This window comes from Papio anubis, chromosome 5, assembly GCF_008728515.1.
Source record: "Papio anubis isolate 15944 chromosome 5, Panubis1.0, whole genome shotgun sequence".
NCBI classification, from domain to species: Eukaryota; Metazoa; Chordata; class Mammalia; order Primates; family Cercopithecidae; genus Papio; species Papio anubis.
In genome coordinates, this window is record NC_044980.1 from 95194164 (window position 1) to 95211718 (window position 17555).

At 33.6% G+C, this 17555-nt stretch overlaps 1 protein-coding gene across 3 annotated transcripts in view; it reads right to left on the reverse strand.

Moving 5' to 3' along the window:
* Positions 1-213: 213 nt before the first annotated feature.
* Positions 214-17555, reverse strand: part of SLCO6A1 (solute carrier organic anion transporter family member 6A1) — a 149593-nt gene continuing 132251 nt past the window's right edge. For 2 of the 3 annotated variants that reach the window (XM_009208841.4, XM_003899965.5), the window contains 3 exons: positions 16108-16245; positions 1587-1745; positions 214-391 (listed from right to left, as the gene is read on the reverse strand). In XM_009208841.4, coding sequence (XP_009207105.1) covers positions 1609-1745; positions 16108-16245 — 275 coding nt within the window. In that variant the 3' untranslated portion in view covers positions 214-391; positions 1587-1608. Of the gene's footprint in view, positions 395-1586; positions 1746-16107; positions 16246-17555 lie in introns of all 3 variants that reach the window. The other variant, XM_009208840.4, reaches the window with a different exon arrangement.

Sequence of the window (17555 nt, forward strand, 5' to 3'; positions counted from 1 at the left end):
ACACCTCCCCTCCCTACAAACATACCTTACAAGCATGTTCAAAGTGGCTTTGAATGTTATTATTTTACTTTATTTCCTAGTTGTATAATTTTTAACATGATATTTCTAGACAGCAGAATATTAAGAAGAGATGTAAATAATCTAAAATTATTAAACTTTAATTCTCCCAGTAACCCCTAAAAATTCTACATACATTAAAAACTTTATCAGAAATGTTTCATAATAGGGCACTTTATTATGAAAATGCAGATCACCATAAATACATTTTTGCTACTTATGTCAACATCATTTGTGATTTTCCTCTTCTGAAAGTTGGGCACAGAAACAAATGTTGGAGAATCTTTAAAAGAGAAACTCATTTTCACACTCTGATCCTCAAACGATCTGCATCCTGCTGGTTCAAACAGAGAAGTGTCAAGCAATCAAGCAGGGTTTTACATGAAGACTAGTTTATAGACTTTTAAAATGCATGTTGAAATAAAATGTATAGCAGGAAATAAAAATGTAGAGTAGGATATGAATATTCCCTGCTTCACATTTTCTTCTGCTAGCCACTTCCGACCCTGAATTGCCCACCCAACTACATAGGGACACTGACTAATGTTAATAACAGGAGAAATTTTGTCAGCTATTATCACTTCTCCCAAGAGAACAAAGAAACATTGTAGAGAACTTTGTTTCACAACAATCTGATTTGTATACAATATTTGGAAAATATAATTTCAATTGATGTACAATAATGTATAAAAATTATTTTAAAAATCTCTATACAAATGCATTTTAGCTTAAAAAATCTATAAATAGCTGACACATTTTCTACATTTAAATATTTCTTCACATTAAATAATTGTGATTAATTATAAAACAAAGTGTAAAAGTAAGCACAACAGTGGGTTTCAACTCAGATTATCGCTGTCTTTATCAAATGCACCAAGAAGGTAAAAAAAGCAAATGTAAAAAGGTAAAAACAAATTAAGTAGAAGTCTATTGAATTTTATGTTTACTAAGATTAAAGAAGCATGAAAATATTTATTGTAAACTAGTCAATTAACCAAAGAAATTTTCTGAGGAAACTGCTATAGGTCAAATCATAGATAAATAAAATGTTAATTTTCAAAAGGTTTAAAATAGTCCTTTTTGGAAAATAAATACAACTTTAATTTCAACTATAATCATATGAACTTAAGTGGCAAATATACTTTTATTTAGAAAAATGGAGAAATAAATATCTACAGCCCAAATCAAAAGTACTAAGAATAAAAAGGGAACCTAATTAATTCTAAATAGAAAAAGTCAACAACTAATGGGATATCACTCCAGTCAAAATTAACCTAGGTGTATTTTCCTCAATCTCTTTCAATCAAAGTATTATCTTTTATGGAAAGTATTAAATTTGTATTGTATATTTTTAAAAATTTTAAACACAAAGGCTATATTATTATATTTGCACTCAAAATATAATAAAATATATAGAATTATATGAAGTACATTTGTTTGTTAAACATGTAATTACATTACTATTATTTTAAATTTTATTACTATTAATAAAATATTTCATTGATAGATTGACAATGTGTAATTCTTACACGATGATGATCCAGTTACAAGTCAGTTTCTTCTTTTTTTCTTAACTTTTGGATTCTTCACAGTTATATTTGGGATGTCAGTGCTCTCATTTACCTGACGTTTGTACATAAAAAATGCAGTAGTAGTGAAGATGATAGTGCATAGTTTGCAGAGAAAAGCTAAATTAAAAAAATGCAATGATCAGATATGTCCATGTATTTAGAACAAAAATGTAAGCAAAAATGCTATTTACCAAAGAAAGGTTAACTATATTTCACCTATAAAGGTATAAATCCCCAAATTGTAGACTGTAATTAATGCCATAAAATTATATTGTTACTTAAAGGAGATTTTTAAATGTTTATAACATATTTTAGATTTCTTAGACATATTTCTTAAACCCCCTTCCCAAATGCAAGGTGCGCTATTACCACATAGAACGTGTTAATTCTGAAACATAAAATGTAAATTCTGACTTTCAAAACTTAACTATCAATAGGAACTAAAGCTAAGTCATTTCATGCAGCTTTGCTCTTTTTGAAATATTCATCGTTTCTGAAATACAACAAATATCACAGAAAAGTTAATTATGTAGGTTTTTATTTTTTTTATTTTTATTTTTATTTTTTTTAATTTATTTATTATCATTACACTTTTAAGTTGTAGGGTACATGTGCATAACGCAGGTTTGTTACATATGTATACTTGTGCCATGTTGGTGCTGCACCCATCAACTCTCACATTTACATCAGGTATAATCCCCAATGCAATCCCTCCCTCCCTCCCCCATGATAGCTCCCGTGTGTGATGTTCCCTCCTGAGTCCAAGTGATTCATTGTTCAGTTCCCCACCTATGAGTGAGAACATGGTGTTTGGTTTTCAGTTCTTGTGATAGTTTGCTAAGAATGATGGTTTCCAGCTGGGCATCCATGTCCCTACAAAGGACACAAACTCATCCTTTTTATGGCTGCATAGTATTCCATGGTGTATATGTGCCACATTTTCTTAATCCAATCTGTCACTGTAGGTTTTAAATCATTTTCATGTTTCAAGTTGCATATTTACATTACAACATTCCAAGCATTATATAAACATACTTGAATACTTGGATGCATTTACTTTTTCAATTTTTTTTAATTAATTCTTTTTTTCTTTTTTGAAACAGGGTCTTACTCTGTCACCCAGGCTGGAGTGCAGTGGTGCGCATCTTGGCTTTTACAGCAGCCTTGACCTCCCACTCAAGCAATCCTCCCACTTCAGCATGTGCCACCACACCTTTCTAATTTTATAGGTTTTGTAGAGACGGGTTTTGCCATGTCACTCAGGGTGCTCTCTCAACTCCTGAGCTCAGGCACCTGCCTGTCTCGAGTCCCAAAGTGCTGGGATTACAGACATGAGCCACCACCACGCTTGGCCTTTTATCTTTTTCCTGAAACAAGACCTCCTTCTATTGTTCAGGCAGGTGCCACTATCATAGCTTACTGCAGCCTGAACTGCTGGGCTCAGGGGATTCTCTACCTCAGCCTCCTGAGTAGCTGAGACTACAGGGGTGATACCACACCTGACTAATTTTTTATTTTGTAGAAATGGGATCTTGCTAGGCTGCCCAGGCTGATCTTGAACTCCTGGCCCAAGTGATCATCTCGCTACCTCCTTAAGTGTAAAATATTTTACAGCCACAATATCAATTATCTGGACATAATGGCTTCTGATAAAAAGGAAACATTAATGATTCTATGCATTTTAATGAAACAATAACATTTTACATTTTAAGGGGAAAATACCCATTTTTAATGATAGTTATATCTGACATAGTTGTAACATTAAGCAATTATAACATAAAGCAACACAGTAAATAATTATCGTGAATTCATTCTCTTGAGTGTATAGCTTGTGAAGAAAATTGAGCAATTTTGGAACAACAACCCAGTAATGCTTCCAAGAAAAGGAATTGTTGGCAGGCAAATTATCTGAAAATGATAGGAGTGCTAGATTAAAATCTTCCTTTAAAGACTTGATAGCTGATGAAGAAATGAAAGAGATAGATTAATATCCAAGGCAGGCAGAACTTAACTGAGGTGATCCGACTTTGCAACAGTTTTTCTCTGTGGTTATTTTCTATATTGATGGCAAGGGGCTAAGATACAAACCTTTTACTCTGGCAAAAAATGCTGCTGAAGAACAAAGATTCATTTGGTCTAACAGGGCTGAAGTGACAAAGCTGAAGACAGCAGGGTTTCAAACAAATAGCAAGATATATGCTGGATATCAAAAGCCAAGAAGGTCAGAACACTCAAAGTTATGTAGCCTAGTTGTAGCTACCAGGTGGGTCTACACAATTTTTACATTGTTCACATCTAAAGCACTACTATAAGACAAAAGTTCTAACTCACTTCTACCCTAAATTTTGAAGCCAGTGGAACCAAATCAAACTAAAGCTGCAAACTAGTCAACCAGTTGAGTCAGAAATTTAATAACTTACCTCCACTTAGGTAGAATAACAGAAGGAAATTGTCCCCTTTCTGAAGGTAAATATTTATTTCCTAGTCTGTATCATTCTATTACACAAAATTGAATGCAACTCATGTTGCAAAAACATATGAAAAAGCAAGAAATACTATTTCCATTAAAAGTGGAAGCAGTCACAAAAACATTGGCTCAGAGAGGTTCTAGCACTTGGAATCAACAGGTGGAAACTTTAAAATAATAATAATTATGGTGAAACATATTTCTGTTTATTTATCTACCGAAAAGGTTGATAGGGTGCATGAAGAAATGAGAAATGTTCAGTATAGAACTAGAAACTACAAAATGAGTTTTGTAAAATAACTAGAAATAAAAGAAAGATAACAGAGCATCCAAGATATGAAATAATATCAAGTGATCGGACATTATATTAAATGGAGCCCCAGAAGGAGAGAGAGAGTAGGAAAATGAGATAAAATAAATATTTTGAATAGTGATGTCCAAATACTTTCCAAAAACGTAGAAGACATCAACCCATGATCCAAGGAGCTCAGCATACACAAAGAGGGAAAAAAGCAGCGCATACACAGAAAACCATACTTAGGCTCATTGTAGTCAATTTAACAAGAGTCAAACATAATCAAAGAGAAAATCTTGAATAAAATCCAAATAAAAAGACATATTACAAGTTGGAAAGCAACATCACAAATGATAGCTAACTTCTCACCAGAAACAATGGAGACCAGAAAGTGATGTAATATCTTTAAAGTTCCGAGAGTTACAGGATTCCATATTAAGCAAAAATATCTTTCAAAAAGTAAACATAGCCAAAATACAGTCTCAGTAAACAAAAAGGTAAAATAATTCATCTCCTGTATAAAAGAAATGCTAAAAAAGATGTTCTTCAGGTACCTATACTAGATAGAATATTGCTGATCTGCAGAAACGGCACATATTTAGATGAACCTGAAAGAATACATGTACACATACACATACACACACACACCATATTAATATTAAAGACGAGGTAGATTTTAAGAAAAATATCACTAATGGAGGGGGAGAAATGGGCATTAAGTAATAATAAAAATAACAATCCATCAAACAGACATAAAAATCCTATGTGTGTGCGCCAAACAATAGGGCTTCAAAATATCTAAAGAAAAAAATTGGAAAATTAAAAATAGAAATGGATGTATTAACCAAATTGCAAATTTTAGCATCCCTCAAGTCAGTAATAGAACACAAATACAAAGATACAATCTGAACATGATCTGAATTATACAAAGTGAGCTAATCGATATTATCAAAAACAATACCAAATAACTGCCAAATATGCATTTCTAGGTGTATATGAATAATTCATGAGACAGAGCATCTGATGGGTCATAAGAGACGTTTCAACGTATTTCAACTTCTGTGACCCACCAATTCCATTTTTGGGGATTTTTAACCAATAAAAACAAAAACATATGACTATGAAAACATTTGTATAAAAATGTGAGCTGGGCACAGTGGCTAGCACCTGTACTTCTGAAACACTGGGAAGCGAGGCAGGAGGATCGCTTGAGGCCAGGGGTTCAAGATCAGCCTGGGCAACACAGTGAGACTTCCTCTATATTAAAAGTAAATAAATTAGCCGGGCATGGTGGCATGGACCTGTAATTCTAGCTGCTCTGGAGACTGAGGTGGGAGGATTCCTTGAGCACATTAGTTCGAGGTTACAATGACCCATGACACTGCACTCCAGCCTGGGTGACAGAGCAAGACATTGTCTCAAAAAAATATATACACAGAAGCCTCATTTATAATAACCAAACACTGTAAACAATTCAAGTATTAATTAATAAGAGAAAGGATAAACTATAGCATATTCACAAATTGAAATAGTGCTTAGTACTCAGCAATTTCTATAAAGCACAAGCTAATGCTGTAGAAAGAACATTAACGAATCTTCCAAGAGCATAAAATTAGGCAAGACAGACATGAAAAAGGGTACAGTCTTCTACTTATGTAAATTTCTAGACCAAATAAAACTAAAACATTTTTTAAAAATCTGAAAGGAGTCTATCTGAAAAGGAGGGAAAATGACTGGAAAAGGTCATGGGAAAAATTTCCATATTTTGTTTTGGGTGTTGTTTCCACAAGGGTATTCAATTATCAAAAGCCATCAAGTTGAACTTCTAAAATCTATGTTAATTGCATTAATTATACCTCAGATTTTTTAAATAAAAAGAGTATTGTTTGATATATATACCTAAAGATATAGACATAGATATAGATATATATAGATAGATAGATATAGATATAGAAACAATCTCACTCTGTCACCCAGACTGGAGTACAGGGGCATAATGTCAGCTCACTGCAACCTCCACCTCCCAGGCTCAAGTGAGTCTCTTACTTCAGCTTTCTGAGTAGCTGGGACTATAGGCATGAGCCACCACATCCAGCTAATTTTTGCATATTTTTTTACAGACAGGGTTTTGCCATATTGCCCAGGCTGGTCTTAAACTCGTGAGCTCAAGTTATCTGCCCACCTTGGGCTTCCCAAAGTGCTGGGATTACAGGCATGAGCCACTTTGCCTGGTTATTTGATATATTTTTTACAAACCAAACAGTGTGACCATCACCTGAATCATGAATGAAATATCATTAGCACCCTAGCAACCATACTCATGATTCCTCAAGGTCACTAACTGATAAAAGTTAGTTTTGTTTGCTCTTGAATATATTTATATAGCAAGCCAAAATTATGTAAGTGGAATTATACAGTGCCTACATACTCATTTGTGTCTGGTTTCTTTCATTCAGCATAATGTTTGTGTGATTCATCCATATTTTATGTAGTTGAGCGCTTTTCATTTTCATCGTTGTATAGAATGCCATTGTTGAATTTACCACAATATATTATCCATTCTATTGTTGTTTTTGTTCGTTTGTTTGTTTGTAGTTTTTTGGAGATGGAGTTTTGTGCTTGTCACCCAGGCCAGAGTGCAGTGGCATGACCTTGGCTCACTGCAACCTCTGCCTCCGGGTTCAAGTGATCCTCCTGTCTCAGCCTCCTGAGTAGCTGGGGTTACAGGTGCCCGCCACCACGCCTAGCTAATTTTTGTGTTTTTAGTAGAGATAGGGTTTCACCATGTTAGCCAGGATGGTCTCGAATGCATGACCTCAAGGAATCTGCCCACTTTGGCCTCCCAAAGTGCTGAGATTACAGGCATGAGCAACCGCGCCTGGCCCATTCTATTGTTTTGGGGTATTTGGTATCTTCTTTTGTGAAGAATTTTTTCAAGCTTTTTATCCACTTTTTTGTAAGGTTATCCTTTATTTATTGATTTTGGGGAGTGCTTTATTTATTCTGGTCAATCTTTTTCACTTTGGTTCCCTGTATTCCACATTGTTATCTTTTATCTTATTTTTTTTTTGGTAATAATTTATTAATTTTACTACAGTCTGATTTATTTTCTAGGTACTACTTCATGTGTCCTGTTTATGTTCTTCCTACTCCAAGGGCATGAAAATATTCTCCAATTTTTCTCAAAAGGCTTTATTGTTTTATCTTTCATATTTAGATATGCAGTGTGTCCAGAACTGATGTTTGTATAAGATGTGAGATAAGGATCAAAACACATTTTATTAGATATGCATAAATAAAATGGCCAATAACATTTTTTGTTTGTTTAACCATTGCAGTGTCCCCTTCATCCTAAATTAGTTGAGTGTGCATATGTGGGTTTGTTTCTGAATTTTCTATTCTGTTCCATCAATCAATGTGTTGATGCTTGCACCATTACCACATTGTATTAATTATCATAGCTCTATAACAGGTTTTTATATCTGTTAGCACATATTCCTCAATTTTGTTTCAACTTCAATATTCTAATAACAATTCTTACCCTTTAACTTCCCACATGAATTTTAGTTATTTTGTCAATTTCAAAAATATCTCTTGGGATTAATTCATGATCACATACTGTAGATTATTTTAGGACAAATGGCATTTATTAATGTTCTTATCTGTTAACTTTTTTCCATTTATTTAGGTTTTATTTAATTTTTCTCAAATTGATTTTGTAGTTGTCAGTGTAGACGTTTTGTACAACTTAAATAAATATTTTATTGGTATTTGATTTTTTGGTGTTATTGTATTTATTGTGTTGTATTCTAATTTGGTTGCATCTGGTATTTGGAAGCAAAATTGATTTGGTACATTGATTATATATTTAGCAACTTTGCTGAATTCATTTATTAATTCTAATACATTGTGTTCCCTGATATGGGTGCTAATTACAGGTGTGTTCAATTTATTAAAAAATGTGTTGAGCCATACATTTATATATGCTCTTTCTTATATCTGTATATATTATATTTCAATAAAAATTCTAACAAAGAGACAAACCATGTGAAGGGGTAAAAATGGTAAACTAAGAAACAAAATGTTTGCAAAAGGCTTATCTACTCTAGTGCAAATGAACTAGAGCTGATGGAATCCTTCATTTGAGGTAAAGGCATTGGATGAGTCATCCTAATTAAAACTTTCGATTTAAAAAAGAAAGATCAGATAGACTTCCTTGCCAACAAAAAGAACTCATAAACTAATGCAACAAATTTTTTTATTAATATTTTGAGAATCTGATTAATGTCACAGCCTTTTCCCCAGGAGGAAAACATTGAACATACAAATATGTGTCCCAAATTTTCCATTTCAAATATACTGGAGTTAATTCTTAGTGCTTAAGATTTCACAGATCACTGTTGAATAACCCATGCTCTAGAGTAGTGCTAGGCATAGAACCTTCAGCAATAAAGGCAGTCTTCTACATCTGCACTATTCAACAGAGTAGCCACTAGACAAATGTGATCATTAAAGATGTAAAATTTGCCTACTGTGACTAAGGAACTAAATTTTTAATTGAATTGAATTTCAATTAATGTAAATGTAAATTTAAATAGCCACATATGGCAAATGTCTTCCATATTGGACAGTACAACTCCAGCTCCTCTAACATATTAAGAGCTATCTTCAGCAGTTTACTATGGTTGAAATCACCTGAGTACTTTATTTAGAGTAAGCATGCCAACCACCAACCCATGGAATTCTTTTTTCCCTAAGCTTTATAATGGTTTAATTGACAAATAAATAAATAGGGTACATATTTATAGTATAAAACATTAGTTTTTGATAACTATACACTGTAAAATGATTAAATCAATGTAGTTAATACATTTATCATATTATTTGCTTACTTTTTTGTGGTGAGAACATTTAAGTTCTATTCTCTTGGCAATTTTCAAGTATACAATACATTAACCCAAGTCACCACATTGAACAATAGATGTCAAGAATTTACCACTTCTGTCTAACTGAAATTTTATACCCTTTGACCAACATCTCTCATTTCCCGTTCCCATCACCAGCCGCTGTCAACAACTATTCTATTCTCTGCCTCTGTTTGATGTTTTTTAGATTCCATGTATAAGCGAGAGCTTGCTATATTTGTTTCTCTATGCCTAGCTTGTTTTGCTTAACATGATGTCCTGTAGCTTCACCCATATTGTTGCAAAAGACAGAATTTTCTTTCTTTTTAAGGATGAATAGTATTCCATTGTATGTATGTATCTCATATTTCCATTATCTATTTATCTGTCAATGAGCATCTAGGTTATTTCCATACCTTGACTATTGTGAGTAATGCTTCAATAAACATGGGAGTGCAGATATCTCTTAAACATATTGATTTCATTACCTTTGGATATACACCCACTAGTGAAATTGCTGGATCATGTGGTAGTTCTATTTCTAATTTTTTGAGAACCTGTTTTCAGTAATGGCTGTACTATTTTGCATTCCCATCAACAGTGTACAGGGTTCCCTTTTTTCCACATCCTCACCAATGTTTATCTTTTTGTTTTTTTTTTTTTTTTTTGGTAATACACATTCTAACAGATGTGAAGTGATATCTCATTGTAATTTTCACTTTCATTTTCCTGATGATTAGTGATTTAAGCATTCAAAAACATATATGTTGGCCATTTTTATGTCATCTTTAAGAAATATCCTTTCAGGTCCTTTGTTCATATTTTTAATCAGGTTATTTCTTTACTTACTAATGATGTTTGAGTTCCTTATATATCCTTATTAGATATATGGGTTGCAAATATTTATCTTATTCCATAGGTTATCTCTTTACTATGTTGATTGTTTCCATTGCTGTGCAAAAATCAGCTTTTTTGTTTGTTTAATATAATCCTATTGTCTATTTTTGCTTTTGTTGCCTATGCTTTTGGGTTCATATAAAAAAAATTGCCTTTTCACTATGTTTTCTTTTAGTAGTTTTATAGTTACATATATTATGCTTAAGGCTTTAATTCATTTTGAATTGATTTTTGTATATAGCATGAGTTCAATTTTATTCTTCTGCATGTGGCTATCCTGTTTTCCCTGTGCCGTTTATTGAAAAGACTGTCCCATTGTGTGTTCTTGGCACATGTATTAAAGATCAGTTGTCTATAAACGCACAACTTATTTCTTTGTTCTCTATTCTGTTTCAATGGCCTATGTCTGTTTTATGCCAGGACCATGCTGTTTTGATTACTATAGCTTTGTAGTATATGTTGAAATTAGATAGGGTTATGCTTCCAGCTTTGTTGATTTTGTCAAAGATTGTATTGGCCATTGAAAGTCTTTTGTGATTTCATGCAAAGGTAAATAGAGCCGATAGACATCTGTGTCTTTTTCCTGATCATAAAGAGAAAGCTTTCAGCTTTTCACAACCACGATATTAGTTCTGAACAACTAATATATTTGCTTTATTGTGTTGATACATTCCTCTATATCTAATTTTTTAAGGATTTTTATTACGAAATGATGCTAAGTTTTGTCAAATACTTTTCCTTCAGCTATTGAAATTATCATATTATTTTTATCCGTTATTTTATTATGGCATATCACATTAACTGATTTGTGTATGTTGAGCCATTCTTGCACCTTAGGGATAAATCCCTCATGATCATAATATATGATCCTTTTAAATGTACTGTTGAATTCAGTTTGATAGTATTTTCTTGAGTATTTCAACATCTGTGTTCATCAGGGATATTGGCCCTTAATTTTATTTTCTTTGGAATGTTTTCATCTAACTTTGGTATCAGGGTAATTCTGGTCTCATAAAATGAGTTTAGGAGTGCTCCTTTCTCTTCAGTTTTTTTTTTTTTTTTTTAAGTTTGAGAAAGGTTAGTATTATTTCTTCTTTAAATGTTTAGCAGAATTCACCAGTGAAGTCGTCAACTCCTGGGCTTTTCTTGATTTTGATTGCTAATTCAACTCCTAGTTCATTGTTGGTCTGGTCAGATTTTCTACTTATTCATGATTATGTCTTTGTGAAGTTTTATGTTTATAGGAATTCGTTCATATTATCTAGGCCATCCAATTTGATGTATAATTTTTCATAACAGTCTCATGATCCTTTTTATTTCTGTTGCATAACTTGCAATGTTCATTTATAATTTTATTTATTTGAGTCTTTTCTCTGTTTTTATTAGTCTAGCTAAGGGCTTGCCCGTTTAATTTATTTTAGCAAAAATCCAACTCTTAATTTTGTTTTTTGTTTTCTATTATTTTTCTAATCTCTATTTCATTGACATTTGCTCTGATTTTTGTTACTTCTTTTCTTCTGCTGACTTTGGTGTTAGTTTGTTCTTTTATTTCCCTTGCTCCTTGAGGTGTAACATTACATTCAGTCAGTCAGTAATGTTTGATTAGAGATTTTAACATATTTACATTTAAAGTAATTATTGATAGTTAAGGACTCACAGCTGCCATTTTTAAATTGCTCTCTGACTGTTTTCTGATTTGTTTTCCTACATTCCATTCTTTTTTCCTTGCTGTCTTCCTTTGTGGTTTGAATATTTTTGTTGTAGTGGTGGTATGCTTTTAAAAATCTTTTTAACTTTTTTATATTTTGATCAGATACTCCTTATTTGTTACAATTTCTGGGTACCATAGGGCGTACATGAAATATTTTATAGGTATAACTATTTGTTTTATGCAGGTAACCACTTAATTCCATTGCATATGGAAACTCTAGATTTTAACTTCTCTTCATCCCACATTTACTTAACATATTACTGTAGCTATAGTTTATTTTTTCATACTTTTGTTGTTTGAGTTGTATAATACAGTTAAAAATGACTTAATCAGCACCATTACAGTAATATTCTAAATTTGACTATGTATTTGACCATGTATTTACTTTTACAACTGAGTTTTATACTTTCATGTTTTCATGTGGTTAGTTAGCAACCTTTCAATTCAACATTACGACCTCCCTTTAGCATTTCTCTCTTTTTTTAAGCAAAAAAAGCAGAGATTTATTGAAAATGAAAGTACACTCCACAGTGTGGGAGCAGGCCCAAGCATCATGGCTTAAGATCCTCCCTTTAGCATTTCTTGTAAATCAGGTATAGCTGTGGTGAATTCCCTCAGCTTTTACTGTTCTGGAAAAGTCTTTTTTCTTTATTTCTGATGGATGGACTTCTCAGGTGTAGTATTCCTGGCTGGCAGTTTCTTTCTTTCAGCACGTTAAATATATCATTCTACTGTCTCTTGGCCTGCAAAATTTCTGCTCCTAGTATTATAGAGGTTCCCCTATATGTGATGAATGGCTTTTCTCTTACTGCTTTTAAAATTCTCTCTTGTCTTTGACTTTCATGAATTTGATTATAATGTCTCAGTGAAGACTTCCTTACATTTTAACTATTTGGTGTTCCTTGTGCTTCATGGATCTGGATATTCATTTCTCTCTCCAGATTTGGGAAACTTTCTATCATTATTTCTTTAAATAAGCTTTTCACCCCTTTATCTTTCTCTGTTCCTTCTGGGATTCTCATAATGCATAGATTGGTTTGCTTCACGGTGTTCCAAAATTCTAATAGGCTTTCTCCACTGTTTTATATTCTTCTTTATTTTTACTCCTCTGACTGGATAATTTTGAATGCCCTGCCTTCAAGCTCATTGATTCTTCTGCTTGATATACTCTACAGTTGAAGTTCTTTACAAAATTCTTCAGTTCAACTATTGTATTATTTAGCTATTTCTTTTTTGTGACTTGTATCTCTATTGTATTCTCATTTTGTGTATTATTTTTCTTATTTTTCTGATTTTGTTTAGCTGTCTGTGTACTTGTGTAGCTTACTGAACTTCAAGACAACTAATTTGAATCACGTGACAGGCAGTTCATAAGTCTCCATTTTTCTCCTGTTTTTCTTTCCTTTCTTTCTTTTTCTTTTTTCCTTTTTTTTTTTTTTCTTGAGATGGTATCTGACTATGTTGCCTAGGCTGGCCCTGAATTCCTGGGCTCAAATGATCCTCCTTCCTCAGCCTGCCAAGCGTCTCAAGTAGCTAGAATTACAAATACATACCATACCTGGTGAGTCTCTATTTCTTTAGAATCAGTTACTGGTGTTTTATTTCATTCCTTTGGTGGTATCATGTTTTCTTGATTATTTGTAATCCTTGTGCCCATGCATTCATTTGGATCTGCACTTTTGAAGAAGTAGACATTTATTCCAGTCCTTACATACTTGACTGGCCCAGTGCCTGGGTCAGCAGATGGGCTGGCCTGATTCATTGGTCTATAGGAGCTGGCCTAAAGCCTGGATCCACTGTGATAGGCCTGGATCCTGTGTTCACCTTGGCTAGCCTGGTGCCAAGGTCCACTGAGATGGACTTTTTGACTGAGCCCATGAGAGCAGGCCAGGACCCTGAGTTTGTGGTGGCCAACCTCAACATCTGCAGAGATGGTACTAAAGCATGGGTCTGCAGGGGCCCGGACAGCATCAGGGTCTAGTGGAGTGAGCCTGGACCCTACGTCCATTGGAACCTAGGGCTATGGGGACCACTCTGGAGCCTGGGATCACAGGGAACAGGTCTGGAACCTGTAACTGCAAGGGCTGGCCTGGAAGTTGGGTCTGTGAGTATCAGCCTGGTGCCTCAGGCTGCAAGTACCCAGCCCAGTGCCTAGGGCTGCAGATGCTGGCCTGAAACTAAGGCTTTTGGGTTCCAGTCTTGTGCAACACAGGACTGGGGACATAGTCTGTGGATGCCAGCCTGAAGTGCAGGGCTGTGGGACTCAGCCTGTAGTGGCAGCAGGCCTAGAGATTCCTCCACAGGTGTCTACCTAGAGCCTGGTGTTAAGAAGGTCAGCCTAGAGCTGTATTTACTGAGACAGGCTTTGAGTCAAAGGCAAAATCAGGTTCTTGCTTAGAGTTCATTCCTTCACATGGAGGGTATCTCTCTGCACTGTTCTGCCAGACTTGGGAGAAGAGTGATGCAGGTCGTGTGAAATTATACTGCCTACCCTCTTCAATGTGTCTTTTCTTATTTCTCCGCTACATCCAGGTGCTGTATTCTCTCAACGTGATTTCTCTAGCTCTTCTGAAGGTATTTTCACACATGGATGGTCAAATAATGTTTCTGTGAGGGAAGAAGTGCTGAAAACTCCTATTCCTCTGTCTTGCTGATGTCTTCCAATCCCTGGAATTCTAATTCAGGGCCTCAGAATGTATATTTTTAATAAGAACACCAAGTGATTCCGAGTCATATAACCAATGAAATACATTTAAAAATATACTGGCTTATATTAAATTGTCACACAGGCATAATATTGCAGTTTTCTATCTTTGCCTCTTCTGTTTGACTATGATTATTTATGTTTTTCATTATTCGTATCAACTTTCAACAGCTCCCTACTGGAATCTCTTCTAGCTCACCAACTTTGTCAAGTACATACTGTGTTTGAAAACAGGTAACCATGTTACAATTATATCTAAAATAAAAATTTTAAGTCTCAGCAAAGTTTTAAGACTTCCTTAAGAACATTTCCTATTTTTATTGAATTGCCACTAGCAAGTTAATTTTGACTTCTCAAGTGTCATTTTTACTTTTTGATTTTTTTTTTTTTTAAATTTTACTCAGTTTTCAATGTAGGTCAAGCTTGCTGAATACTTGACTTCGGAATTAGAAGGCATTGCTCTATACTTTTATCAAACAGATATCTGTTGCTTTTAAATATTAGACTCTATCATTATGTGCTTTTTTTTGATTTATTGAATCTTCTCAGTGAAACCACAAAACATATACACTTTAAAGTATATATCACACAAAACATAATATACAATAAAATCATTTAATGTTTACTCCGATTAAGACTTCAGAAAATAGGCAGTACAATATCCTCATTTAACAGATGAATAAATTATGATTCAGGAAGATTTGATAAGTTTTCCAAAGTAATAAAAACATGTCTAGACTTTCCCAACACTTTGGTTACATTTCATACTACCACGGCATCTCGAGTCCTTATATCTCTTATTTACTCAACAAATACTGAAAGGTTACTGTGTTCTAGGCACTGTTATATCATTGAACAAAAGAGAAAATATGAAGTATAGATTTAACTGAAATAAGAGTAGCTTGATGTTCTCTAATGGTGCAAAAATTTTCTTCAAATTTATCCAATCTTTTACTACGGAGGTAGAAAGGGTTACAAGGTCAAGAAATTTTTTTTGTATATGTACATGGGCAAAATTATTTCCCAAACTAAAATTCTGCTAATTGTCATTCTTTATTTGGAAACTATTATGTATTTGACTCACTGACTCAAATACATAAATTCTATGGTATTTCAGTTTCTAAAATATTTACTATATAACTAGGTAAACCTTTTTTTATGTTTGGTTTTTTCTTTTGTTTTTGAGAGAGTCTCACTCTGTCATGCAGGCTGGCACAATGATGACTCACTGTAGCCTCAACCCCTCCCGCTCAAGAGATCCTCCCACCTCAGTCTTCTGAATAGCTGGGGCAAGTATGTGATACCATACTCGGCTATTTTTTTATTTTTTAAAATTTCATTTGTAGAGATGTGGTCTCTATTGTGCAGGCTAAGCCTCCTTTACTCATAAAAGTACTTATTTAATTCATGGTTTATAATTATAATTCTACATTACTATTAACAACCATAAGTTTTAAAAATAATTTTATTTCTCTATATTTCTTTAATAAGTATCACTTACATATTCCTACCAATAGGTAAGCCATTCTTGTCTTGTTATATATCCAACAACGTCCTGTGTGACCACATTCATTAACATCCCGGAAAATACAAGAATTTTCTCCTGACATTTTAAAGATTGATGGTCCAGGAATAGTCCCTATGAAAAATGCAATGATTGTAAATTCTTTGTGAAAACACTGTATGTCAGGATCCAAATTATTTTCTCTTAAATATGTAATGTACACACACATAATATATATGAATGGTGAATCATCATTGAAAACATATCACTTAAAATTATCTAATAATTTATTTATAGATAAGATTGTTAAGCACTGGAAACAATGTGAGTTTTCAAAAACAATCAATATCCCTATAGGTATGATACAATTAGTAGTTTTGCATCTGTTTAGAATGTTGTACATGTTGCTATTTAAATGACATCTCAATATTTTTAATGACTTTTATGTGAAAAACTTAGGAGAAAGTACTTAAAACAGAGATACCAAATACTGATTTTGTGAAGTTAGTATGTCTTCAAATATCTCTAATTGTGAAATTTTCAACGACTGAAAAATGACTTTGCAAATGTATATCTGTTATTTACCAAGACATTGAGAAAAATAACTGAAAATGCAAATACACTGGCTTGTTTATAGTAGCCCCAGATTCAGATGACCTCAGATCCAGAGGACCAGCTGTGCTGCCTGAGGGAAACCTCTACATAGTCTCAGACAAAATCTTCACAGCAACAATGTTACTTTCAGCCAAAAGTGAGTGAACAGTCACACACACACACACACACACACACACACACACACACACACACACGGAGTTGCCCCCAAACACACCAGACCCAGATTCTCAGAACTAAAAACTCTGATGGTGGATCATCTTTCTTAAGCAAGTATCAGGACCTTCTTGCCTAAATGACTCTCGATTCTTGCTAATGTGCATTATCTAGATTCACTCTTCTTGGTGAGTGATAGTACTCTTTTTTCAATTGTTCAAGGTTAAAAAAAATTGACTACTATTTATTTTTTCCATTTTTTACCATCTTCTTTCAAGCCATCATATGTCTTTGTAACATTAACTCCAAACATGCTTTGGATATGTTGTTTTCTCTATTTGTACTACAAACCCTAGAATCTACTTTAATGTAACTGTTAGCCTTCAACAAAAGGCCCCCTTTTCTTTTCCTCCACATTTATCTCCTGTATTTTTTCTTCTATCAACAGAGTTACCTTTTACTTTTTATTTTTAAAAATTATTATTTTTTTTTTTCAGAGACAGAGCCTTGTTATATTGCCGAGGCTGGTCTCCAGCTCCTGGCCTCAAGCCATCCTCCCTCCTCAGCCTCCCAAAGTGCTGGGATTACAAATGTGAGCACTATGCCTAGCCAAGGTTATCTTTTAAATGTAAATCAAATAATATCTATCATCTGCTTAAAATCACCTGGCAGAAAAA